This window comes from Calliopsis andreniformis, chromosome 4, assembly GCF_051401765.1.
Source record: "Calliopsis andreniformis isolate RMS-2024a chromosome 4, iyCalAndr_principal, whole genome shotgun sequence".
Lineage (NCBI taxonomy): Eukaryota > Metazoa > Arthropoda > Insecta > Hymenoptera > Andrenidae > Calliopsis > Calliopsis andreniformis.
Window position 1 is genome coordinate 4,361,932 of NC_135065.1, and position 26,095 is coordinate 4,388,026.

General features: G+C 31.9%; 3 protein-coding genes across 11 annotated transcripts; 1 reads left to right on the forward strand and 2 right to left on the reverse strand.

Moving 5' to 3' along the window:
• Positions 1 to 6,203: 6,203 nt before the first annotated feature.
• LOC143178264 (uncharacterized) lies at positions 6,204 to 11,363 on the reverse strand. 6 transcript variants are annotated; one of them, XM_076376799.1, is made up of 6 exons: positions 10,957 to 11,363; positions 10,577 to 10,711; positions 9,566 to 9,881; positions 8,398 to 8,678; positions 8,122 to 8,320; positions 6,204 to 7,295 (listed from the first exon to the last, which is right to left on the reverse strand). In XM_076376799.1, exons 3-6 carry the CDS (start codon positions 9,798 to 9,800, stop codon positions 7,204 to 7,206), a joined length of 807 nt encoding a protein of 268 aa, XP_076232914.1. In that variant the 5' UTR covers positions 9,801 to 9,881; positions 10,577 to 10,711; positions 10,957 to 11,363; the 3' UTR covers positions 6,204 to 7,203. The 6 variants fall into 6 exon arrangements, with proteins under 6 accessions (XP_076232914.1, XP_076232916.1, XP_076232917.1 ...); XM_076376801.1 differs by lacking the exon at positions 10,957 to 11,363 and having other exon boundaries at positions 9,566 to 9,637; positions 9,741 to 9,881; positions 10,577 to 10,875; XM_076376802.1 differs by lacking the exon at positions 10,957 to 11,363 and having other exon boundaries at positions 9,566 to 9,637; positions 9,741 to 9,881; positions 10,572 to 10,875.
• A 138-nt stretch (positions 11,364 to 11,501) lies between these two features.
• Positions 11,502 to 13,619, reverse strand: LOC143178266 (uncharacterized). Of its 2 annotated transcripts, XM_076376805.1 has the most exons (6): positions 13,473 to 13,619; positions 13,280 to 13,358; positions 12,949 to 13,115; positions 12,792 to 12,882; positions 12,524 to 12,704; positions 11,502 to 12,453 (listed from the first exon to the last, which is right to left on the reverse strand). In XM_076376805.1, the coding sequence occupies exons 2-6, from the start codon at positions 13,356 to 13,358 to the stop codon at positions 12,354 to 12,356; spliced, it is 618 nt and encodes a 205-aa protein (XP_076232920.1). In that variant the 5' UTR covers positions 13,473 to 13,619; the 3' UTR covers positions 11,502 to 12,353. The 2 variants fall into 2 exon arrangements, with proteins under 2 accessions (XP_076232920.1, XP_076232919.1); XM_076376804.1 differs by having other exon boundaries at positions 13,280 to 13,619.
• Positions 13,620 to 18,635: 5,016 nt separating this feature from the next.
• On the forward strand, positions 18,636 to 25,611 carry Spin (lysolipid transporter protein spinster). Of its 3 annotated transcripts, XM_076376111.1 has the most exons (10): positions 18,636 to 19,025; positions 19,135 to 19,331; positions 19,608 to 19,759; positions 20,027 to 20,230; positions 20,367 to 20,501; positions 20,587 to 20,848; positions 20,935 to 21,033; positions 21,334 to 21,559; positions 22,927 to 23,019; positions 24,833 to 25,611. In XM_076376111.1, the coding sequence occupies exons 1-9, from the start codon at positions 18,821 to 18,823 to the stop codon at positions 22,977 to 22,979; spliced, it is 1,533 nt and encodes a 510-aa protein (XP_076232226.1). In that variant the 5' UTR covers positions 18,636 to 18,820; the 3' UTR covers positions 22,980 to 23,019; positions 24,833 to 25,611. The 3 variants fall into 3 exon arrangements, with proteins under 3 accessions (XP_076232226.1, XP_076232225.1, XP_076232228.1); XM_076376110.1 differs by lacking the exon at positions 22,927 to 23,019; XM_076376113.1 differs by lacking the exons at positions 18,636 to 19,025; positions 22,927 to 23,019 and having other exon boundaries at positions 19,193 to 19,331; positions 19,634 to 19,759.
• The last annotated feature ends 484 nt before the right edge of the window (positions 25,612 to 26,095 follow it).

The following is a 26,095-nucleotide window of genomic DNA, read 5'->3' on the forward strand; positions in this document are numbered from 1 at the left end:
CGTAGCGTAGAATTTCCTGAAGATACTGGATTCTGGGCATTCATAAAGTTTCCTCGTGATCGGTCAATTCTCTCGCGTAATCCTCTCTCGCGTACCTTGTTTATCTCGAGATGCAAAGAGACTCACAAAAGCGCTGCACTTCCGCTGGCGTTCCTCGCATTCCTTTGAAGAAGTGCCGCCCACTATAGACAGAAGATTTCAGCGTTATCGCCAAGCAAGTAGTCTGTTATAATATCGTGCATTTGTGTACGAGACACTAACGAGAGTGTGTAACAGCCACTTTGCTTACAAAGGCTCGCGACACGCAAGCAATTTGAGAGATAACTATGTCTCGATGCACAGCCAATACAATCGACTTAATTGATACGACTGATGATTTGTTCCGCGAGTATAGTCTGACGATTGAAAAGGGGCATTAGTCACGGACGGACATTGTACATAATTAGCTTTCTCGACGCAATATTGTGATGAAACAAATCGTAGCTTCAATATGTTTGTAGACAAGTACAGTGCTGTCTATATTCGTTGTAGTCTCGTGACTGCGGGCAATGAGCTTATGAATTGTAGAAATCACATGCTTTTGAGGTCATATAAATTGATCACATATATTTGTGATGTTGTGGAGATAGAAGGAATATCAGTGACATCAAGAATTCGTAAATATAGTGATAAGTTTATGGTGACTAAAAGTGTATTTGCATGGTATAAACTCGTTGTAATTGTTTTATTTGATTCACTTTCCCAATAATGAATAATTAATGACTAAATTAGCCATGGAAAAGTGTCTCTATATGATTATACCGAATAAAGACTCTTGTTACAAAGTCATTATTCCCCTTAACTTGTAGAATTAGTCTCACATTTCTCTTTATTTCTATATTTGATGAAATAAAGATAAATCATTAATGGAAAATTGACCCCAGACAGATGTTATTATAATGAGTTGATAGTATAACATAGTTTTCATTTGATTTTATATAAAGTATTTTCTAAAACTGCGTAAAATTTTTTAATTTCAAAAATTTCTTGTATTTTAGAAAAAGAAAATTAAATTAAGCTTTTTATTATTTTATTTTTATTATTAAATAGTGGGTGTGAATGTCCTACGCGGTGATAAGCAGTGTCACAATGTCATTTACTACAAAACGTACTACAGATATCATCTCTTGAATGAATACTTGTCAAGTAGCATAAAATGTTAAGTCTTAAACCATCTCGACGTAAATATTATTATTTTTACGTGTAATATTATTAAGAGACATGCACGTAATTATCTCGTTAACTGATAAATCGAAAGTGTGAGAAACGACATATCATACATGACTATATTAGATCATATTATAGTCCCTGTTATAGTCTCACGAATCGTTAAGCTCGTTACTCGTTACGAGCTTACGAAGTTATCCTCTATTATATTAGTACATGGAGTATTAAAGTCAATTTGAATGTTATTGATTCGTACTTGTCTCATCAGAAGTAAAGCTAAAAGGAAATGACGTTAGTTCCATGAAACAAAATTAAGAAAATAAAGAAAACGCTAAGTTTGCAATAAGTAACTACAATTTAACGAAGCAAGTCATTATTTTATATAGAAGTAATTATTTTAAATGTAAACGATGAACTCCTACATAAAATACCAATATAAGAGTATATTTATCGACCTACAATAAACAAGCAAATACTGTATATTACAAATATAGTATCTCTCGTTATTAACTCACTGCTATATCCACTATACTTTAGTTATTATTAGAATCAAAAAATATTGTTTGTACATAGTCAGTCATCACTATTAAAATTCTCAGTACGAACTCATCACTGAACTATAAGTCTGTATCAAATAAATACTATATTGCATAATTCAGTTACATATAAGAGAAAGTTTCTATAAAATACATAAGTATTTGGCATTCATTCGAACAGATGCACATGCAGTGATGAATATAATCAAGGAACTGAAAAGCTCAAAAAATAAACCCCAAAGATTACATGAATTAATATTAGACCAGGAAAAGGTATTATATAATAAATAGTCTAAAATTCAAAATAACGGAAGAAAATTTCAGCCAAGTCATGATTTCATCGGATCAATTACCCTAGTCGTCAAAAGAAAGTAACATAAAGTAAACGATAAAATATTGATAGACAGGTTCTATAAACCACAATTAAGGCTCGTTCAGATTAGTCAGGTTCCTCAAATTCAAGCAATCTGAAAGCAAGTAATTCTTGACAACTTGACCAACCTGAACGTGTCACTTTACTTCATTTGAAATATCATCTTAAGCTTCAAATGCAGTTCAGATTCTTTTAATCTTCCCTTGCCTTAAAACTAAATAGACATTGATTCACATCTATGCACTGCCACGCTTGAGATCAAGCATAATAACTTGACTGATCCGAACAAGCTTTCAGCGACTTCAGAATTATAAGTCTCGATCAGGCTTCTTCGGTTTTCAACAACTGCCTCGGCGTCCTGCGAAAATCGAAGAGATAGATCGATCGCTATCGTGATCCAGTCACCGAAACAAACGACAGGCAGCTCTGAATTCGTCTCGGGAAGATCGTGCAATCCATCTACGAGTTCTGTGTCCGACGACGAGTGTGTAACGGGCCAGTGGCCGGTGGAATTAGTTTCTTTTTTTGAGGCAGGTCACTGACACCGAACGGCGATGGATTGACGCGGCGGGGTCAAGTTCTACGGCGCGCTGTCGACAGAGCTTCCTTCGCGTTTAAAGGTATCGCCAGGCATTCCTTGCGGGATATCGCGTTACTCACAGCACCGCGATCAATCGTACGAACTCAGTCTTTGGCTATGCAACGAACGATGCTAGTCGTAAATCGTTGCGAAAGGCGCGAACGGTATTGCACGCGGTAAGCGGTAACTACGCATACACGTTGATACTTAGAAAGGAGGCAAAAGTGTTTTCAACGCGTGCTAAATATTAAATGTGTCAATTATTTCGGTGGCTCTTTGAAGAATATTCTAATTCTATTTGTGGACCGCGTAACGTTTGTGCTGGTAATCATGAAAGTGGTATACAGGGTGTAACGAGTACACGTTGAGATATTTTAAGGGGTGATAGAGGAGCTCAAATGGAACGCAAGATGTCCTATGACATACTGTCCGATCTGCCTCCATTTTGCAATGATAATGCTTTAAAGTTGATGCACGAGTATGCTAAACTAACAATCAGAGGATTCTTGGAATTTTAAAGACACATTGAGAAGCACAAATAGAGCAAAAAAGTCTTAATAATCTTAAAAAAGTTATATGCTGTAGGATTTACATTATAATTTTTGTTAATTTTTTAATTAACGGTATATTTAACAATAAACTAAAAATAAATCATGTGGCACACTGTACACGTGAATGGTATTTCCTCAAATGTGACATAAGGTGGGAAAATATTTGAATTTAAAGTAGGATAAATAAACTCAATTACTGACATCTACTGGATTACTGTTACTTTAAGCCCTAAGATATTTCATTTAAAAAAAAAAACGAATAAACCTTGCGAATTCAAATACAAAAAAGTTTAGCATATACATAAAACTGTAATTTATGCTATACAAAAACAGCATCTAATCTTTTCTTTTATTATTTTCTAAAGATTTAAGTTAATGAATTAAAAGAGTAAAAACTTTGATTTCCGTACTAACTTGTCCTTACTATTACTGTCCTCATTTCCTTATTTCCTTTGCACTCGAAATATTTTTGTTGAACTAATAAAGTGAATAATAGTAGAGGCCTTAAAAGCCACACTAACTTTTCCTCTTCAAATACACATTTTAATGAATAATAAATAACCAAGAAAAGTATGCTTCTGGTTCATAAATAAAAAGCCTGTGGAATAATGTACAATTAATCCTTAACATGACTAGCATTAAGTCTATTACCCTAGGTACTAGAAACATGTAAATCGAAAGCCATCAAATTAATTTACATAATATTAATATTTTCTTAGGTATGATTTCGATTTTAATAATCTTGTACTGTTCTGAATCGATTAAAATACTGAGATCGTAATTCCGCGCAAAGATACAAGAACGGTAAATAGAAAGTGAAGAGTTCTTATTTAAATTTTAGTTAACATACCTCGTCTTTTTTTGTTGCTTCCAATTTTTCAATTCACAAACACCAAAGTTAAATTCTACGTTACTTAATATTTGTCACTCATTAAATCACCAGTGCATCCAATTGTACTTGCTTCATTCGTTGCACTAGAAACCGTATTTAAATTTATATACATGTTAACTATGTTCTTCTAAAATCTTGAAATCGACCACGATTCAATTAAATGCACTAAGATGCGTAAGTAAGTACGTATGTAAAGTACATGACACATGAAAACTGTTCAGCTTAAGGCGCTGCGTAATTTTCTGCAATTAAATGTAATTTAAATAATTTAAGCATTTCATCATGATATAGAAAATATACATTTATTAGATAAAGAATATACTGATTTAATGAATTTATCCAAAGAGCACAATTAAATATTGCACTAATGCGATAAATATGTATCGAGTGTTTGAATGACATTATATATTTTTAGTTATACATTTATTAATTTAAAATCAACATTTCTCTAGTTATTACTGTTGTCCAATTACTATTACTCAAATATTAAATAAAAGAATGTAATAAATCATTGAATTACGACAGTTAATATGATCTATGGCGATTCATAATTGTCTAAAAAATTTTATCATGTTGGCAACTTAAACGGTACAATTGTACAATCGCTGATTCTATGTCTATGTCAATAACCTATCTATAATAATTATAAAAGTACCAAGTATAGTAATTTTCAGTCTGTTCCTCTCAAAACAATTTCCTCCAGAGTCAAAGCGGGAAATGTATAAGTGAATTCCTGATATAAAAACTCAAATAACAGTGTTTATTATAGAGATAGAGGTTAGTAATTAATTATTGAGACACCTTGAAGAACTCCTACTTAATCCTTTTTTCTCAATAGTGCACGATACCTTCGATACATTCAGAATGGATGATTATGCACCTTGAAAAATGGGCGGCGATGACAGCACTCTTCCAGTGTCTGTATCATTCTGCTACTTACATTTCACTATTCAAATAGCGTGATATTACTCAATGAGATGCAATCGTATCCTATACATACATTACATAAAAATAACCTCCCTTGATTGCGATTGATAAACGAATGAAATTTAAATGGAATAATAGTAGATACCAATTGCATCGAAGAATAACTAAAACGATCGAAAAGTAAAAATTTATAATTATAATTTCAACTTGTGTTGTGAAATTTCTTTGATAAGATATATTTAATATAATTGTAGAATTTACGTAGGTCTCTTTATACACACGATTAAAACAGATTTCCAAGGAAAGTTCAAAAACCCATGATACGCAGCGATATAAAAATTATCTTCGCTTCACGTTTAACCTATGACTTTACAAAATCACTTAACCGTTGTCTCTAAAAGTGTTTCGTATTTTGTGGAGAAGAATGAGATATTCCATTTCTCAATGAATCAATTCAAACATGTTATATTCACTAAGTTGTACATTATATCTCTGATTTTGTTCTTCAATTTCTGTGCACAATTGTTATTCAAATCGTGTACAAATAATAAATCTAGATTTAATTTACAGGGACGCGTTTATTGTATTTCTTTCCTTTATTTCAATGAATTTTTCGAGACACGCACGCCTAATTCGACGCTCAATGAGTCTTTCACGTAACCAAACAAGTCACACCTAATCATTATTCACGACGTACATTCATGTGTGTTGAAAATAACACAATGAAGTTACTCGTTCTTCTATTCTATTATACTGGTGGTTCTTTTACGATCATGAAATAAAAAGTTCTCATATCATTTCGAAATAACTGTTTTCCTTCTTTTGTAAAAAGTCATTCAATTGCTTCGTATTGAAGTATGACTTCAGTAAGAAATATTTAGTTTTAAATATTTACCAAATATAAATGTGTAGTTAAGGTAAAAATTATTTTTTTGTTATATCTTGAATTTAGCTAATTCTAAGTTCAAAAATAATAAATATTGAATTATATTTTGATTATTGTTCCTATGACTTGTAGATGTGTATTGTATAGTTTAAGTACGTTTATGGACAAGCACACTCATAGAGTTGACAACCACAGAAATTGTCTTCATTAAGTCGATTAAGTTCAATTAAATGTTCTTTGCGGTCCTTCTTGACCAAGTCCTCCTTTTAGAGGACTGACCTGAAGTCAAAATATCCGGTTGAACGTCACAGTAAAATAATTTTATAATTGTTGCTCCAGAAGAATGCACTTGCACATATTTTCTTGAATAATTATTTGTCTGGATAGTAGAACATCTGAATAGTGGAAATACAGAAATTTTTTATTATTTTGTAATGCATCTGCAAACATGTGCATAACATATTACATACATATTTCTTTGATTATGAATGGTAGCCCGATAACAGCGTGACGAAGTGCACACGCGGATGTGCCGCTAATGGTTTCCCTCGTTACTTAATCACAACATTTTTAATGAAATTATCTTGTGCAAATAACACGTTAACCGTAAGCTCTTCGCCAAATATGTCAGTTGAACGCGTATGTTTAAAATTTCTCACATATATTTTAACTTGGGACGTGTACATCCTCGTCTTTATCGCTTCCTTAAATCAGACTTTAATTTTATCGCCTGTTCTGGATCTCCTTTGATGCTATGTAGAGATATTCCCTATTGTCGGCAGAACTGATTGTTAGGTGAATCTTCGAATAATTTAAGTTTTTAAATATACATTAGAATTGATGAAAAAATTTAGAACATATGAAATAAAAATTCGATGACATTTATAGATCATCCCAGCAGTCGATCACGAAATTTTGTTTTTGCTTAAATCAGTTCTGTAATATACAACGTATTGTTTAAGCCATCAATTTTCATTTTTCTTTTTTATATCATCTAATATTTATTATTATGTAGCACCCTTTATATTCATTTCACTTTTCTAATCATACAATAAAAAGCACAATAGAATAATTGCGTTTATTATACATATTATCAAACTTCAAAATTGTACATTCTGAATTGAAATTCTTTTTCACTTATTATTAAATTAATTTGGCACTTGTTATAACAAAATATCCCCATGAGAATATTAATTGCATCTCTTTTAATGTTTGCCTACTAGTTACCTCCGATTTTCGCTGGTTTTGTTAATTAACATCCAGGGAACCACAGCAAAATGTTCATTGCGACCAATTTCATGGCAAATGCAAGTTCCACTTTGGCTGATGCATGCCCTCCACTATCTAAAATCATATAATACCACACAACTCGTTACGATTTGAATTGTATAACATATAAAGACAAAAGTTACAGTGGTAATCAAAAAGAAATTTAAAAGTTAAAACATGATGAAAATGCCATAAAATTACAAAAACAACCTGTATACATCAATCACTGACAAGTAGTGTTAGGGAATTCCCTTACAAAAAATCAATACTATCAGCATTACAAATAGTACATATTTAAAATTAAGGATTTTATATACATATATAAACTGATATCGATATTATACGCATAAGATAAACGTTTCAATAGTTAACTATGTCCCAGTACCTGAACACTAAAATTAATTTTATTTAATTTTAAGCTTAAATTCCAGCATACCTAATAAAAAAAATACTATCATAAAATAATATATTCAGCTACTAAGACACAATCTATGCGTCAGGACATGCATTCTTAGGTTGTCCACTTACTGAGATCTTTGACATCAAGCGTCCAAGTATTGAGACATTTATCTTTTCGGTACCATCACTGTATCTTTACTTTACAACAAAGTCATTTGATCATGTTAACATGACTGCAAAGCACTAGTGTGAGTCTAGTATTTTTGAATATCTAAAATTTTTTAAGATTGTCTTCCCTTCAAATGTAATTGGTCAAATTGACCCATACTCGATACACAAATAAACAGTGAACAAATGAATTCCAATAAAACTTCCTCTGTGGTACTCCTAGCTAACTCTGTTGAGTTTACAGAAAACCATCAATTGGCCGAGCACGACAACGGTCCCGCTAACGAAGCGAAGAAATTTAGATGCTAGTCTCCTCCTGTCGACGCTTCCTCACCGTAATCGTAATATTGCAGCGGTTCCGTGGTGTCTTCCTCACAATCCTCCGTAACGGATCTGATCTCCATAGCCTCGTTCTTCCCGAGTTCATTGACCTCTGGCTTACCCTCCAACGCAATCGCTGCGTAATCGGACCTCTCCTCTTGGGTGCGCTTCCTGGGGCTCCAACGACCCCTCGCGGAGTCTCTGAGACCGATCTAGAAAAAGGCAGGAAAGGATTCACGTCTAAGTACTAACCGTAATCGTAAAAGCGCTCTTCATCCGAATCGGTCACCGTCTCTTCGTCGTCCTCGTCGTCGTCTTCCACCTCGTCTTCCTCCTCTTTGTCGCCTTGCGCTGCCCCAGCTGTCTCGTCGTTCTCCTCTTCTTCTTCTTCGTCCTCGTCGTAATCGGTATCGTCGTCTATTCGGTTTCTCGGAACCGACCGATATCCCCTGCCGTTTCCCAAGTCATCCGCCAATCTATTTTCGCGCACACCGTACGCCTCTTTGCGGTTGTAGGCTTGCAGGAGTCGACGTCGCGATGAACGCACCGATTCTGGGTAGGGGATTGCATCTGGAAATGGGATAGTAGCTTAGGTTGAATAATTCAGAGACCACGGTGGCTTGACAATTGTTCAAAGACGTATAACTTTACTAATATTTGAAATTTTTGAATTTTCTTCTGTTTTATTTCAGAAATATTGAGATAATTTGAGTAGCTAAGGTAACTAGAAACTTATAAAAGAATTTTTTTACGATACAGAAATATTAAAAATCTTCATGGACCCGTTTTACAAAGGACGTGAGTAAAAATAAAATTACTGATGCAGAGTCAATAGAATGTTTTAGAATCATCACACTGACAGAAAATAAAAAGAGGAATAAGTCGATCCACTTCGAATCTCCCAATAATAATACAATTTAGGAGCAATGCCTTGGAAGTAATCCACGAAAATGAATTTTATTGATGATGGACTCTTTTGAAGGTGAACTCAAGAAATTCCGTCTCAACCCTTAACTGCTCTGGTGGAATATTTTTCCAAACTTTATTACCAATACACTTCACGAATAACAGTTGATAACACTAGTTGCAAAGTGACACAGGAAACAATGTGACTTAAGTGAATGATTACTGGGACTCTCAAAGAGCTATTTGTCACTAAATAAGAAATCTACCAACAAATATATACTATCTGAGGTTTTACTCAACCCTATAAGAGCAATTAAAGGCTAAAAGTATATTTACCATAATTAAGAATTATAAAATGTTCTCAAAGATAAAATTCCAGGAGATTAAATTTATAGAAATGACCTATCTGTACCATTGCATAGTGGAATGTAGAACCAGTACATTTACGACATGTACTATTTTCTACATTTTCTACGCCAAGTGATTACTCAATTGAGCCAATAAAACGTTGTGACGTGGATCGAACAGTCGAAAGTCGTAAACGCAAGTACCTTCAAACCTTTCACGATCGTCGTCCTCGTAGACCTCGTCGAAGTCGGCGCTATTACCGGGATCGGGCTCTCCTTCGAAAGTGAATGTTCCAGAGTTGCTTGAGATACACCCTTCAGTAGAAATGCAAGGTTCTGTGAACCTAGCTGCTCTCATAATTCCGTCGACGATGTTTACCTCGCAGTAACATTTACCGAAGGTGTCTGGGCAGCTGGAAAAGTTCACACCTTTCGTCATGGACGGGGGTGACAGAGTTACTTCCCCAAACAAGCTCACCAAAATGATCCTGGCCCTATGCAGTCTATGGCTGGCTTTCCTCTGTTAAACGCAATGATAAATGGTTAATGTGTTATTCAGAGAAAATAAAAAATGATCATCTAAGTGGAAGATCATCGACTTTTGGACTGATAATAGATATTGAGAAATAATCAGAAGATAGTTAAAATTAGGTAGTTTGACAAAATTTGTGTTTTAGTCGTAGCTCTTTATTCATACCTTAAACATTATTTTATTAATGTCAATATAACTAGTAGATTTTTTGTATGTTATTTCGTTTCACGTGCAGTATTATTGACAATAAATATTGATTTTTTAAGAACTTTTGCAGGAATAAAATAAGTATTTAATCAAATGTGTATTGTTATTCCTGTCCTATGAAAACTCCCCTGGAAAGCAGTAGAAGTAAAGCTTTTTCAGAGAACTTCTCATGGGACATGTATGGTACTTATAACGATGAATATGTTTGACAAGACATTTATATCTCATGAAAAATAGAAGCGAGTAAAATTCTATTATTGTGAATTATTATTTTATATAGCGAATATAACACTGAACTTATGACAAGAAAATTCTAATTTCATTTGATCCTCTAGGACAGACTCGTTCGACTCCAAACCATGTCTCTACAAAATGTCTGTGATGGACCATGTAAAAATCCTAGGACTCAAATTAACTAACTGAACGAATTTGTTCTAGAATAATCCAAAAAATGTGTTTGCTACTATTTACGTTACTTGATCTTGGCACGAAGCAACAGCTACAACGAATCCTGTGCCACAAGTATTGTTACACTTTGGGGACGACCATCGAGACCACAGAGCATTAATTTCTGCCGGAGTTGAAGTCCAGGGCCCGATTTCTTCGCAGAACTGAAAGTTTCAGCGCATTTTGTGAAACTATATCTTTAAATGGCAAAATTAAAAATTCGAGATCCATTTCCTACGAATACCTCCTTAAGGAATTCTTATTGTAAAATGAAAGCAGATTGGACATTATGTCGTAAGACATTTTATATTCCATTAAAGCTCCCCTATCACCCTTTAAAATATTATTACGTATATTGTATATACGTTCTATATTTAATACTTGTCATTATAACGTGTAATAAAATTACTGGTTGTCTCTGATGGCAATTTGAAGCACACTGGGGGATGTGTATTCCTTTTATCGTCGTCGCAGAACACTGTGCGACACCACAAACACCGCGTGGAGAACATAGTGATTCTGGCAAGGGATTTAAAAAGCACGTAGGAAATCCTAAAAGTTACCATATCTCAAATTTATTGAATTTCAGTTTTAAATAAAATGCTATATAGTTTGAAGTATCATAAACCGAGTATTTTACGCAACCTTTCGTTTTATATAAACCTTGACCAGCTATGGGAATGGTACAGTTGCAATTTGGGGCATTTTCACCTAGTAACGTTACATCGCATAATCGCCTATGCACTCTTGCACTTGTGTTTGAATATGGAGTAGCTTCGGTAAAAGTGCATTCGGCTTTTCTCTGACTGGTCAGTTCGGGTGAGCACAAATTCCAGGAGTGGAGTGTCAGACAAGGACAAATACCGAGAAAAAATTCACCTACTCGGGAATTGTCCAATACTTTGGAGTCGGAAGGTATGCTACGTAATTCGACGAACAACTATAAACGATGAATAAGATCATATGTTGCAAGAAACTTTAATCAACTACAAGAGTATAACAATAAAGATTTCCATAATTGGTGTATGTTATAACATGATAATATGAAATAAAACTTGTTTAAGAAAAACTAAGGGATTGAGATGCTTTTTGCTTACAGCACAAAATCCTTCTCCAATTTCTACGAATGCACATTGCTGAAGATGCAATTGTCGTACCCAACGTGTAATGTCGTAATTCGATGATTCGTCTAAATCTTTAGATACGTATAAAAATGGGTCCCAATTGCTACTATCTGTATTGAGTCCATCAACGATTCGACGAGCTTTTCCACGAGACAGAATTAAAACTATTGATATAAACGTAAGTATAAACATAGCCTGTTGACATCATCGATTGATAATGGTACAAAACGCGGAGATAAACAAAGATGTAATTACTTGAAGTCGGTCCATTCTTTACATTCTATTAATATCTATAGTGTAATGTCTGTATTACTAAAATAATTTATTAAATACTAAACATATTTTTAGATGTGATGATTCTATACCACAGTGTCTAGACCATTTTAAGATACATTTTTAAATTGTACTTTAGTACCTAAAATAGATGTTGAGAACAGCTGCTTGGAAGGAGGCCAGCAGTTCTACAAGTGTTCTTAATTATAAAAATATTCTTGCAACGCCAAACATGACTTGATAAGTCATGTGTCAGATGCATAACGTATCATGTGAAATTTTTATTTTTATTTCAATCGCATACAAAACTTAAATATACTTACATCTATCTACAATATACCTTACAAAATGCATTATCTGTACATTTGACATATGACTTCATTAATTTACATTAATTTATCATTGAATATTATGCAGGATATTTTTCAAGATATGTTTTTGTTACAATGTCTGTACGAAGGTTTGCAAGCGTTACAAACTCTGTACTCTTGCAGCCTATAACTGGGCACCTATAAACAGAAAATATCGTTGAAATTATTGCTTGAACGAGAAACAGAATCGAATTAATGTGACACATACCTAGTCTTTTTATTTATTTTTAGTATTTGTGTAATACTTTCTCGATCATAGGTATGTCCACATATACTATTTTTCACAGGATCTACAATTCGTTTTTTAGAAATGGGATCAGTCACATTTATGTAACCTCCTATTAACTGCATTTCTTCATCAGCATCATTCTCTTCACTGTGTATCCTATCTGTATATAAAAAGATACACACATACATACTATTTGTTAATAGTTATAAAATATTTTTGTTAATTGTAGTTATTATCTTGAACTTACCTAGTAATGCATCAACATGTCTATCAAACTCTAAAAGTTTATCATCGTTAGATGCATTTGTATCTATTTCTGATATAGCCGTCTTATATTCCTACAGTTGACAAAATGTGTCAGATTTTTATTATGTTATTACATCAATAAAGAGTGATATAATTACCTGTTTAATTGCCTCAATATCTGCTTCTCTATCATCTTCATCATCACGACACAAATCCAATAGTCGATCTTTTATACTTTCTGCTGACTTTAACTTTTTGTCCTGTATGCAATTATTTTCCACAATATTTCTAAGTTCTTTTAATTTCTTTTTCTTTTCATCAGCAGCTATAGGAATAATATTAAATTGCGAATGACATAAATTATATTTAAATAATATTAAAACTTTAAAAAAGTTGAGAAACTAATTGAAAATATTGAAATTAGTTTACATAATAATAATAAAAAGAAACGTTTATCATCTGAAATCAAATGGAATTATAAATACTTACTATAATAGGAAATAATATTAGCTGCAGTCTTCGTGTAACAATCATATAGTTCCTGAATTACTTGTTGGGACTGTGTCATCTTTAATATTTATTTTTCAATAAGATACTGAATTTTAATTCTAATATCTATGCAATACTGCGAAAATGTATGTGCAATGTGGAATTCATGTACACAAATCAAGTTATAACGTACCACAGATGTATGATCCAGTGAATCTTTTGCCTTACTATTTTCGTGTCACATTTGATTTATTACAAAAGAAGCATCTTGAGCAAGAACTTTATCAAAACATTTTTTTTTTATTATTAACACTTCGATCTTCATTAGTGTAAATTTGATCAAAACATGGGCAGTGAAACGCTATAACCATCTAGCGGCGACTTTTGAATTACAAAAATTCAAAAGTGCATTATTCATTAATTTGTTTATATAGAATGAATTTAGAATCATTGTAGGGACTCCACACATCATTATGCAATGGTAAAAACCCAAAGAAATTATTTATTTATTACAAAATTACAAAAATTGCATTTAAAAAATTTAACGACATATAAATGGACACGTGGCGCCATCTAGCGATCGTATCTAAGAACTAAAATTAGTTTCTGAATGCCACCGATAGATGGCGCCACGGTACAATTATCGCAATTATTTAGATAGTTTTTGCAATAAAAAAACAATTTCTGCTGGCTTTTATAATTATATACTAATGCATAGAATCTATAAAATGATTCTACATCATTAAAATGCCTATAAATTAATCAATAATCGATTTTCCACTTTTTGTAGTTTTTGTACTCCAACTGTTTTTAGCTCAATTTTTCGAGTTTTCTAAACAACAAATAAACAATTTTCCTGAATTTTTATTATTATGCAGTAATATATAGTGTCCTTTCGATGATTCTACATCATCAGATTGTCCGTAAATTAATATATAACTAAGTTTTCAACTGTTGTAATTATAAACATGTAGTTTTGAATTTATATATCGTATTTCTCCCGCCAGTATAAGTAGCCATGTTTATTCATATTGCGCGCGGCGTCATTCCCTCTATGGATGTCACTGGACCAGGACGTGTATCTCACATGTCGTTTTAAACATATTTCATCCTCTTTCTGGCGATTCCTGACTGTTCATAAAGGTATATATTACTAATTTTAGCATATTATAACCTGTTTATTGGAAAATTTAGTTTAATATCGGTAACTTTAATGAATGATATTCGTGTGAAGAAGTGTATACGTAGTCCTCATTCTTCAATCGCACAATCAACCAAAAAATATCCTGTACTCCAATACAAATTCATTGTCGTTGACAGTCTCGACAAAAATGCGTAGAATAATATAAGATTTTATTATTACTGATGGATTTGTGTTAGAGTATAAAATATTTTTTTGACTCTACGATCTCCCGACAATTGCAATCGCCTTGGGCCCATAATTTCCCTCAGTTTAGTAAATTTTAATAGCTTTAGTAAGTTTCAAGTGCTATTTCTATGTCAATATCTAGTGTAGCGTAATATGTAATTAAGGTATTGTCTATTTTTTTAAATTTCGAAATCTTTTATCTTCCTCGAGGCAAATTGTAGTTGATAGAAAACCGTTGACATAAAATGGCGCGAAGATTCAACTGACACTTTCGATAGGTTTGCATAAATTAATAGAATTCATTAATTGATAGTGCATTTTATAAACTATAGTTATGTTTTTATAGTTTTAAAAGCAAAATATTGTTGAAATTTTATATGTTTTATTAAGTTTATTATATTTTTATATTGCATGTAACAGGTAACTGATAGAAGACGCTAAACAAGCGAGATTCGATAGAATCGCAACTCGAACGATACGCTTGCGATTCTCGAAGCTGCGCGCGCAGCCTACTTCGAATGGAGGACGCCGAAGCGCAGAGCTCATCGCAAAGGTAAGCGTTTTTTACTATTCTTTTTAGTATCATTGCAGAATTTATCTGATATTTATGTATTTCGGAAATATAAGATACTTTCATGTTATTACGCATAAAAATTACATGTATCTTTTAATATATCTTCGAATTACATCGAACATTCGTGTCTGTTTCAAACGTTAGTAATGCATGTACCACAAAATACGAATAATTCTGAATAAATCCTGAGAAATATAAACGAAGTAGTTAATCATTTTAATAAAAGACATTGTAATAATAGTTGAAAATATGGGAACAAACAAGTGATTCCAAATTTATAGCTAATGGTGTATATATCGAGTTTATATAAAATATTTACATTTATTTAAATATGCTTATTTTATATTTGCATTTTTTCTTTGTTACAGATTTTTAATTAACCAATTGGATAACCGTTTACGAAGAAATTTTTTTAGGCAGTTTTTGACCGCGTGCAATGCGGTTGTAGATTCTGTTTATTGCGTAATAGGGACAGTCTTTTGTTATTTTGCTGATCAGTGTTACTCTTACAGTAGTATTCCTTCATGCTTCGATTTTTAGATACACGCGATATTAGAATAGATATTTTTGGCGTGTTTTAAACAATTTCCAGAGCATCGGGAGCTCTGATGACGCGAGTAGAGTCAGTGTTGTTCGCTGGTTGGTAATTTCGGACACAAAGAAGACAAATTCCTGTGTTGGAGAATTCGGGCGCCGGAACGCGAAGAATAATGTAATTATCATTTTATTTAATTTGACCTTTAACTCTTGGCATTAGAAGTTAGAGGTCTAAATTTGAAACTTTGAAAAGAGACTTGCTAATATTTGCCATTTTTTTCATTCCAGGCCCAGCAGACACCCCCTGGGTAATTCATCGGGCTGCCTTCATCCCGTGGGTGTTAAGGTAATGCATGTTTTTGCTTCCTCTGGTCACTCAATCATGTCGTAGGACGCAAAGGTCTGAAGCGACACGAGTGACTGGTTGTACTGTTTTTGTTGATTTGACGAGCACAGTGACCGCGGGTATAATTTATACTTTATACCCGTGAGTAGTAACATTTTTTTCTGTGTATTTATTAGCTCAGGCTAGGGACTTCTTGTATAGCGTGTTTCTGAATGAAGTAAATTGTATTTTATAGTATTCACGTTTGAATAGAATTAAAAGGAATATCAGTAAAATATTATGATTTTACAAAGAAATATCAAAACTTAATTTTCTTTCATTAAAGTTCAATTGTTTGAGAGGAATAAGTATGTTCCATTTCATGTACATACAAGAAGGCATTCGCGTCGGTGGATTTCGTTGTCAAGTAACCAACATGAGCAATAACTTTTAAATTTTCTTTTAGAAACTTTACTTGACAAAGGAATTGTCGAAGATTAAGATTCTAAAATTATTAAAGTAAAATTTTTTCTTGCATTATAAAGTGCTTGTTGTTACAGTCTTTTTCCTTGATAAAGAGATTTTCGAGTAGAGTCCTTGTTTTATTGATAAAGAAATCTTCAAGTAGAGTCTTTTTCTTGCTGAAATGAAGAAAGATTAGAATCATTCTCCTTGCTAAAAAATTTTTATAAAGTCGAGTCATTTACATTAAAAATGAAATTAGATCGTTAAACTCTACACTAATAATTGTTTTTAGTTCAGGATTTTCAGGTACAAATCCCGTACCCATTGCCTTCGACTCATTCACGTGCTCAGGTGCTACTTGGATGGGTGGAAGCGATGGGGTACGACGAACTAGTCATAAGATTTAATAATATTTCTTAGCGATTGGCACTGTGTTAGTGTATCGTGCACGACGTATTTTCCACATGATGTATGTGTGTGGTTAGGCAGTGGAATTGCGTCGGTTCGTAATATAATAAATACTTAACAGAATACGTGCAATCAATGTACACGCACTGTATTCAATACAAACAGTCGTAAAAACACACTTTAATTCAAGTGTTTGTATCATAAATCAGTACTAGCTTTCTATTTATTTACACACGCAATGATCAGTAACCTTTGCCAGTCGATTTCAGGAAAATGGTACGTATTTTAAAGTGTGCTTGTTGTGTGCCAAGCTCGGATGACGAAGGCGTCCCGGGACGTTCTTCCTAGTTTAGGCTTTTGCATCCGAGTGTCATGTGTGAGAACCGTGGAGTGAAAGAGACGGGGGTGGGGGGTCGGGGGTGAATGGTGTGATTGTCTTTTTGCCATTTTTTAAATATAGGGCAATAGGATTAATTAGATAGGTAGGTAGTTTATCTTCTGGTGTGAATGGTTAGATTTAAGTAAGTAGGTCCAGGGCAGGTCATCACAGTCTCTCTAATCGGGTAGGTGCGTTTTCGTGTGGTGACTTGTTTCTGGGGTACTCCATTTAAAGAGTTGAAAGTGAAGCTGGCGCGTTGGAGCATGCCATTGCCTCAGTTTTCCATTCTCAGCTCTTTGAATTCAGCGACATTGCACTGGGGTCGCTGAGTCGCGATCGGAAGGATAGGCTCGAACGTTGTGCTCGAGATTCTGCGCGATAACAAGATCAGAGATTCCTTGGGAGCTCTAGAATCCCAAGCAACTGATGATCGTGTTCTCGTGGTATTCCCAAATTTTAGAACTTTTGTTTGTTCTTGTGGCAGGGCATCTCGAGCACCTAGTCTTAAGTTTCAGGTGGGTGGACCGCCCGAAGAAAGAAGTCGAAGAGTCCCTGCAAGATTGGGAAACTACTAATGGCTTGCCATTCTCGAATGGGGAGTCATTTTCGTTGCTACTTTGTCACTGTGCTCGCTTTTTAGCATGAGTATATGCATGGGTGTATTTTTATAGCGTTTCATAATATTTTTTGGCTTATTTGTGAAAGTAATTTTGAAAATGTAATTTGAAAGGAAAACATAATTCTTTTAACATTTAGAAGACTGAATTGGGCCAGGTATGGGTCACCCCAATTCTCTAACAATGAATTAACTTTATTTTGATTTAGATATAATAGCTTCTCTCTGTGAATTAAATGTATGACGTGAATCAATCACATCTTATAGTATTACAATAAGAACAAAGTCCATGTACTAAAGGCGAACATTAAGCAATTTGATTGACTTTTGTTTTTTCAACTAACTTTGACGTTTTAATTTGATTTGAGTTTTAGTGTCAACATCTTCATTATTAAACGCGAGGACGCAATAAAACCACTTTTTATGAAGTCGGTATTTCAGAATGTGATATACAAACTGTCATGATACTGTCACTAGATGCCAGTACATATCTATTTAGGACAAATCTTTGGCTCCTATTGGATCACTGTGGACTGTGGACATGTCCCCCACTCCTATTCCACTACTATACCACATACAATCGCGTGACGCTGTGACGTTGACACGCGATTGATGTTTGGCGTGGGGTGTAATTTAAATGCATAATTTGTAAATTGTGTAGTTACTATCATAGACTGGTGAATCGTGTTTGGGTTTTCAACAGTGTATCAGTGATGCTAGTGCAGTGGATCAAAATACATTGTATCGTAGACTCCTGCCTTTTTAAGGTTATATTATGATACGAGAAGGTTAAGATATACTTTTTGGAACTGGAACTAAATTATGCCAATGTGAAGAACATTTGGCACCTGCATCAGTTCTCCGAGTCATGGCCGATGACAGTATTACAGTGGTCTCGACGTATGAGTATCATATGGTAAATGCAGAAAACGCACAAAACTCTTCTAAAGAAAATCGAATAAAAGGAAGAATGCCGTCTGATCTAAGATTAATAAGTAAAAGTGACTGGGTCACTGTCGGTGTGTTATGTTTCGTTAATCTTATAAATTATATGGACCGTTTTACAGTTGCTGGTGTGTAGCATTTCTCTTCACATGAAGTCATTATGTGTTATATTGTGGAATTATTCAAAGATTAAATAAACTAAACTAAACTAAACAAAGCTATATATAATTTTTATAGGTGTATTAACATCTATAAAAGATGAGTTTCATATTGGCAACGATAAGTCTGGATTACTCCAAACTGCATTTATTTTAACGTATATGCTGTTCGCACCATTATTTGGATATTTGGGTGATCGTTATAACAGAAAAGTTTTGATGAGCCTGGGTGTGTTCATGTGGTGTTTGACAACATTTGTTGGTTCGTTTATGAAGGTAATCTTAACAATGCTATTTGGAGGGAAAACTTCTTTATAGTTCTGCATTCTTGTTATTTAAAAGAACGAATCTATCAAATTTAAAATCTCTATCTTAGCATCTTTTGAAAATGCTGAATTCATAAGGCAACACTCAACTAATATGAACAACATATTTAGTGTATTAGATAGTTGTTCCTTCCACAAAATAATATTTCAACACGATATACATTTCTTAAACTATGCTCATGATGTGCAAAAAGTTCATAAAATTAATATTTTAAAACTATTTCAGTCATATGGATGGTTTCTCTTATTTAGGGCTTTTGTCGGAATAGGTGAAGCTAGTTATTCCACAATTGCTCCAACGATAATAAGTGACTTATTTGTTAAAAATGTAAGGTCTAAAATGCTTGCACTATTCTATTTTGCAATACCAGTTGGAAGGTACTTTACCTTTTATTTTTTACTTAAATGAATTGGAGTATTGTTTGTTACTGTGACAAATGTATTAGTTATATATAGGACTGGCCCAACTAATCTGGGCAATTATATCTAGGTCATAAAACCATGTAGGTCCAATTTTAGATTTGGTTTAATCAGTACTATTTGTCAGTTTAGCGGTACATTCATTGTAGTAACAAATAATATTTCCTCAGCTAAAAATAAATAATACTTAAAGATTGTATATTAATAAATATACTTAATTTACAGTGGCTTAGGATACATAACAGGGGGTGAAACAGCAAGAGCCACTGGTGCATGGCAATGGGGTTTACGTATTACCCCAATGTTAGGTATAATAGCAATTATTTTGTTACTTACAGTAGTAAGAGAACCAATTAGGGGAGAAAGGGAAGGTGGAGTTCATTTGGCAAGCACTGCATGGTCGGATGATGTCAAAGCATTATTAAAAAAGTAAATATTACAGTAAACATTAAACAATTAAGTACGATAGATTTTCATATAATACATAAAATACATTAGAATCTACTGTATCAGGAATTTAGTTTGTAAAATTATTTATAATTCATAATGTCTCTGTATATTTTAGTCCAAGTTTTATGTTTTCTACTGCTGGATTCACATGCGTAGCGTTTGTTACGGGTGCATTGGCTTGGTGGGCTCCAACATATTTACAGTTAGGATTGGCCTTGCATTCTAATAACAACAATGTAAATTCAGATGAGTATGTATTTCTCACTTGACTTCTGGTTATCTGTTAACTGTAATTGTAAACATTCTTATGTTGATAAACATTTTAAATATTTCAGTGTTGCATACACATTTGGATTAATAGGAATGTCATCTGGTTTAATAGGTGTACCGTTAGGTTCATTCCTAGCTCAAAAATTGAGAGTGAAGTGGCAGCAAGCTGATCCTCTAATATGTGCTATAGGACTTTTAATTAGCATGCCATTTTTGTTCTTTGCACTTTTAACTGCCAATACAAATTCTACATTGTGTTACACATTAATATTCTTTGGACAGTTGTCCTTAAATTTAAATTGGTCTATTGTGGCAGATATGTTGTTGGTGTGTAATTTACAAATTTTTATCTTTGTAGATCTATACAATAAGCTAAGATATATTTCTAGATTTTTTAATTTAAATTGTTACAGTATGTAGTGATACCAACAAGGAGATCTACTGGAGAAGCCTTCCAGATACTTATTGCTCATGCATTTGGAGATGCAGGAAGTCCTTATCTTATTGGTTTGGTAAATATCTAAAATCCATACACATGCTAAAATTTTGTTTGTTAATCTTAGCCAAAATGTTTTTCAATTTTAACATAAAATTTGCTACTCTAAATACAGTATCCTAAAATTACTTTTAAAATTCATCAGTAAGAATTATTACATGAATTAGAAATTGTAGTTTAGCTGCTAGCAATTTTAAATGCTTTTACGGTATATCTTGTTTTTCTTTTTTTTAATTTAATTTCAGTATATCGTCGAATTTTATTAGTTATGATTTTTCTGTTATTAAGCATTTAAGAATGTTTTGATTAATTTCAGTTATCAGAAGGATTAAAAACGATTCTTCATACAGACATGGGTATGTGTGAGTCAGTGAATGACATAAAGGCATCGCACCAAATTCAAGATACACTCGTCGAATTTCGCGGGTTACAATACGCAATGTTTCTTACAATGTTCGTAGAAGTTATTGGGAGTTTGTTTTTCTTCATTACAGCATTGTACATACAGAAGGATAAGGCACTAGTTGATCTTGCAATTGCAGGTGTGTGATACTATGTGCAAATATTTAAAAAAATACTTTGTCTTGGCATCTTATTTGCATGTTAGTATGAAAATCGCTACTAATACAGCTTGGTGTTTGATACATGTTTATGTGTACACAGATATTTATACAAGTTTTATACCTTTTTTATTGTCAGGTCTTTTTCATTGTCTTTTATCAAAAACCTTTTTTGCAAGGATAATGTAGATATTTTAAGAATAATAATGCATTATCAGTTTTATATTAAATATGTAGTAGTACATTATTTTCAAGATTATAATTTATTAATAATAAGAGACAAGTAAATTGATGGTAACATTTAAAATGCTCCTGATATGAGTGAACATTGCATTGTTCTTATTTACAAATGATATTTTTTCAATATTGCTCTTATTAATGGCTCTCGCAAATTACCATGTTTATACTTAAGACTCTCAATAGTGTGATTATTTCTGCACAGTGCATGAATTGTTTGCAAGTTTGGAATTAAATCGACAGATTTTGAGGTAAAAAGTAAGAAAATAATACAGTTTTATTATATTTTTGACACATTAAGTGCTACAATTTTTTTCATAAATATAGTGGAATTATAAAATTTGTTACATACTTTATACAGTAGAAAAACATCTGTAAACGTAAAAAATACGTACAACTGAAACACGCTAAGGATAGCGAAGATTATGCACATACACAATGTTTATCTGTTTTCAGCAGTTGAGTACTTAATGATAGTAGATAATGCAAAAAGGAAAATTAAAAGTAATTAACGTGGCCTTTTATTCATCAATTTTTTTAATAGTTTGTGGCCCTCACCTTGATAAATTTGATAATCTGTTAAGGCAACTGTTTAATAATTTTAGTACTATATGAAGAAAAATTTGTAGTGAAGTGAGCTTTGTTACATTATTTAATCAAGTACATTTTCTCTGTTACATTACATTAGAACATTTTGAATAAGAAGGCATTATTATGACTCATACAATACTACTAATACAAAAAATTAAATATAGAGCATAAAAATATTTCTCAAAACAATTGTAAGGGGTATATAACTAATTTTTTCTAAATGTTACAAATACATTCATGTACAGTTTTATTTATTATTGATTCAAACAGGGTTTGCTATTTTAAGACTGAAACATCACTTGTAGCTTATTCTCTTAATAATATTTTGCTTATATTTATATTCTCTTCTATATATTTTATAACATAATTTTGAAACTATCGCTATAGCTTAGATATCTGAATGGTAAACCCTATTTAAAGATATTAAATCATCTATATCATTCAACATACTATTTTACATGGCCTAATATGGAATGTATGTTGAGTCAATTTTGTGTAATTTGCAAACATCTTTCTTGCAGACAAATATCTAGATACTAAGAATAATGGGCAAGCTGAATCAACGCGTTTATAAATCACATCACTGGGCCTTCCTTGATAGTGCTGTACACCCGGTACATACTTTATTTTCATGATTTCATAATTCTTTCTCTTTTTTCCATTTGATACGATAATCAGTTTAATGTTTTCATTTTTAAAGTTAATTTAATAGTTAAAGTCTTTGTTTAAATTTATAAGCATAAACGCGGAAACTAAGAAGTGAAATAATAATACAAACGGAATATTTATTTTCTGTGTATTCATTGATTTCCATAATTTACTGGGAACGCCTTTCTGTTTTTATTGTCTTTTCAACTATCGTTTAATTATCATTTAATTTTACTCCAAAATTATAATATTCATTTTTACTATCTATTGTTATCTTGGTTTTGAAATAATAATAATACAAACGCAATATTTATTTTCTGTGTATTCATTGATTTACATAATTTACTGAGAACGTCTTTCTGTTTTTATTATCTTTTCAACTATCGTTTAATTTCGTTTAATTATCGTTTAATAATCGTTTAATAATCGTTTAATAATCGTTTAATAATCGTTTAATAATCGTTTAATAATCGTTTAATAATCGTTTAATAATCGTTTAATTTTACTCCAAAATTATAGTATCCATTTTTACTATCCATTGTTATCTTGGTTTTGAAATAATAGTACAAACGCATTTTCTGTGTATTCATTGATATACATAATTTATTGAGAACATCTTTCTGGTTTTATTATCTTTTCAACTATCGTTTAATTTCGTTTAATTATCGTTTAATAATCGTTTAATTTTACTCTAAAATTATAATATCTATTTTTACTACCCATTGTTCTTGGTTTTGAAATAATAATACAAACGGAATATTTATTTTCTGTGTATTCATCGATTTACATAATTTACTGAGAACGTCTTTCTGTTTTTATTATTTTTTCAACTATCATATAGTCTTAGTCCTAATATTCAACATTTTTTACAAGAATTTAAAAACGTTAATGAATACAAAATAATTAAATTGATTATCGAATAAATATTTTCTTTTGTTTGTATTGACCTTTATAAATTATAACTTGTTCATATTTCTTATTCATTCCATTTAGTTTTACTCCAAAATTATAATATCCATTTTTACTACCCATTGTTATCTTGGTTTTGTTATTGGTTCCCTTATTCTGTTCTAAAATTGAAAGGTTTCAGCGATAATGCTGGTAATTCGCTGATACTGTTTATTCTTTATTAATTAAGTGGATTAAAATGTTGTGCAAGTATGTGAGATTTTGGTATCGTAATTTCTACAATATGTTTATACTTTGAGTGAGATAAAACTGATGAAGCTTGCCTACTAAAAAATAAATCTTAAACATTTAACATAAACATGATATAAAAATGTCTTGTTTGTGCACGGTAATTAATTGCATGTAAGGTGCTATAGGCAATAGTACCTGTTTAGTACTAACATTTTTATCACAATATTTCATTTTTGTGTTACATTTATAAAAACACTTTATTGTAAGTAAAAACTGATTTCGAATCCATTGATATTTTCACAATGATATTAATAATTCTTTCAAATTATAGTAATAGTTAACTATTTAATTTTTAACATTGAAATATTAACTGTTAATTTTTACAATACTAAGGTTGTAATTTTATGATTCAAGAAGATTCTTAATGTTACAAGAATAAGTTGATAAAGTTTTTCTGTGTTATGTTTTTTCTTTATAAAATTAAATTTTGCAATATTGAAAACGTAGTATTGTCTGTAAGTGTATTTTAATCGTTGTAAATATGAAACTGTGATTTATTCTAAAGCAAAATATTACTTGTCTTTCTCCTGTGGAAATAACATTGTGTTATTATATATTCACAATCATGTTTCATTTTAGGTGGAAGTATATCAGATTCAATGTGTATATGTACTGATGAACCTGAAAACGAGTCACAAGATGAAGCGCACAAACCGTGATTGGGAATTTCCTAGAAATTTCTTTTTTTGATTATTTATCATTAAAAGTGACTCACATAATGTAACGACGAGCGCAACTAACGCCACTGAAAATATTTTTATTGTTTTCATAGATTTACTTGGTTCATAATAACAATATGTCATTGTCACATAGATAAAATGTTCTGGCTACAGAACGTGCAGAAATATCATTAGTTCGTAATATCCGTGGAGAAGTAATTCTGTTAATAATGTACAGAAGTATTAAGCTTAATGGGAAGTATATTTAATAAAAATTATTTAATAAGCAGCTGTATTATAGGAGTTTCACACTATATTTTTATAGTAGATTTCTTCTATCAAAAACACGTTACTTTGTGTAGTATATAAAATAAATCTGTTTTGAATATGTTTTGTAATAATATTAAAAGTTGATTATTACACTTTAGTACTTACAAAATTCAAACTTCAATATTTATTAGCGTTTAAAGCTATATGTATTGCACATGCTAGCATGGAACATATAATTATGTGCCTTGTATATCAAGACAGATAGTACAACTTCTTCATTTGCAATTATTCTTTGAAAAGTACTATAGAAAGTAAAATAAGAAAATTTACTTAGATTTTAGTAAAATATGAAACTATTTAAAAGGAAGAAAATATTAATGAAATTAATTTTGTATCTAGACATTTTTTATATACAATAAAAATTAGAGAGCTGAAACTCTTGTAATATTTATTATTTCCTAAATATTAAGGTACTATGTATTATATACTTCTGAGGGTGTGGATAAATTCCTTCGGACATATTTCTTAAAACCTTTTTATTTATGTGTATATTAGTAAATATAATTATAATATAATAAAATCGAAAAATGAAATGTTCATTTTTAAACACTTATTTCTGTTAATTTAATTTTTAGGATCTTCAATTTTTATTGTATAAGTCTAAGGAAGCTAAAATACATGGCTGATAATGCTCCATTTAGCATTTGTTCTTTGGTAAAGTGCTACTCTCTGATAAAAGGGTCGAACCACGCTATCGACACACTCTCCATTCTCGGTTCAATGAAATATTATTTCATTGTATTTTATTATTTTTAAATTTATGTGTTCACATTATGAGTAACGCTCCAATTTCGGTTCAATCGTGTGTTAGAAGAGTGTAGCTCCAAGAATTGAGCGTGAGCAGACCGTGAGC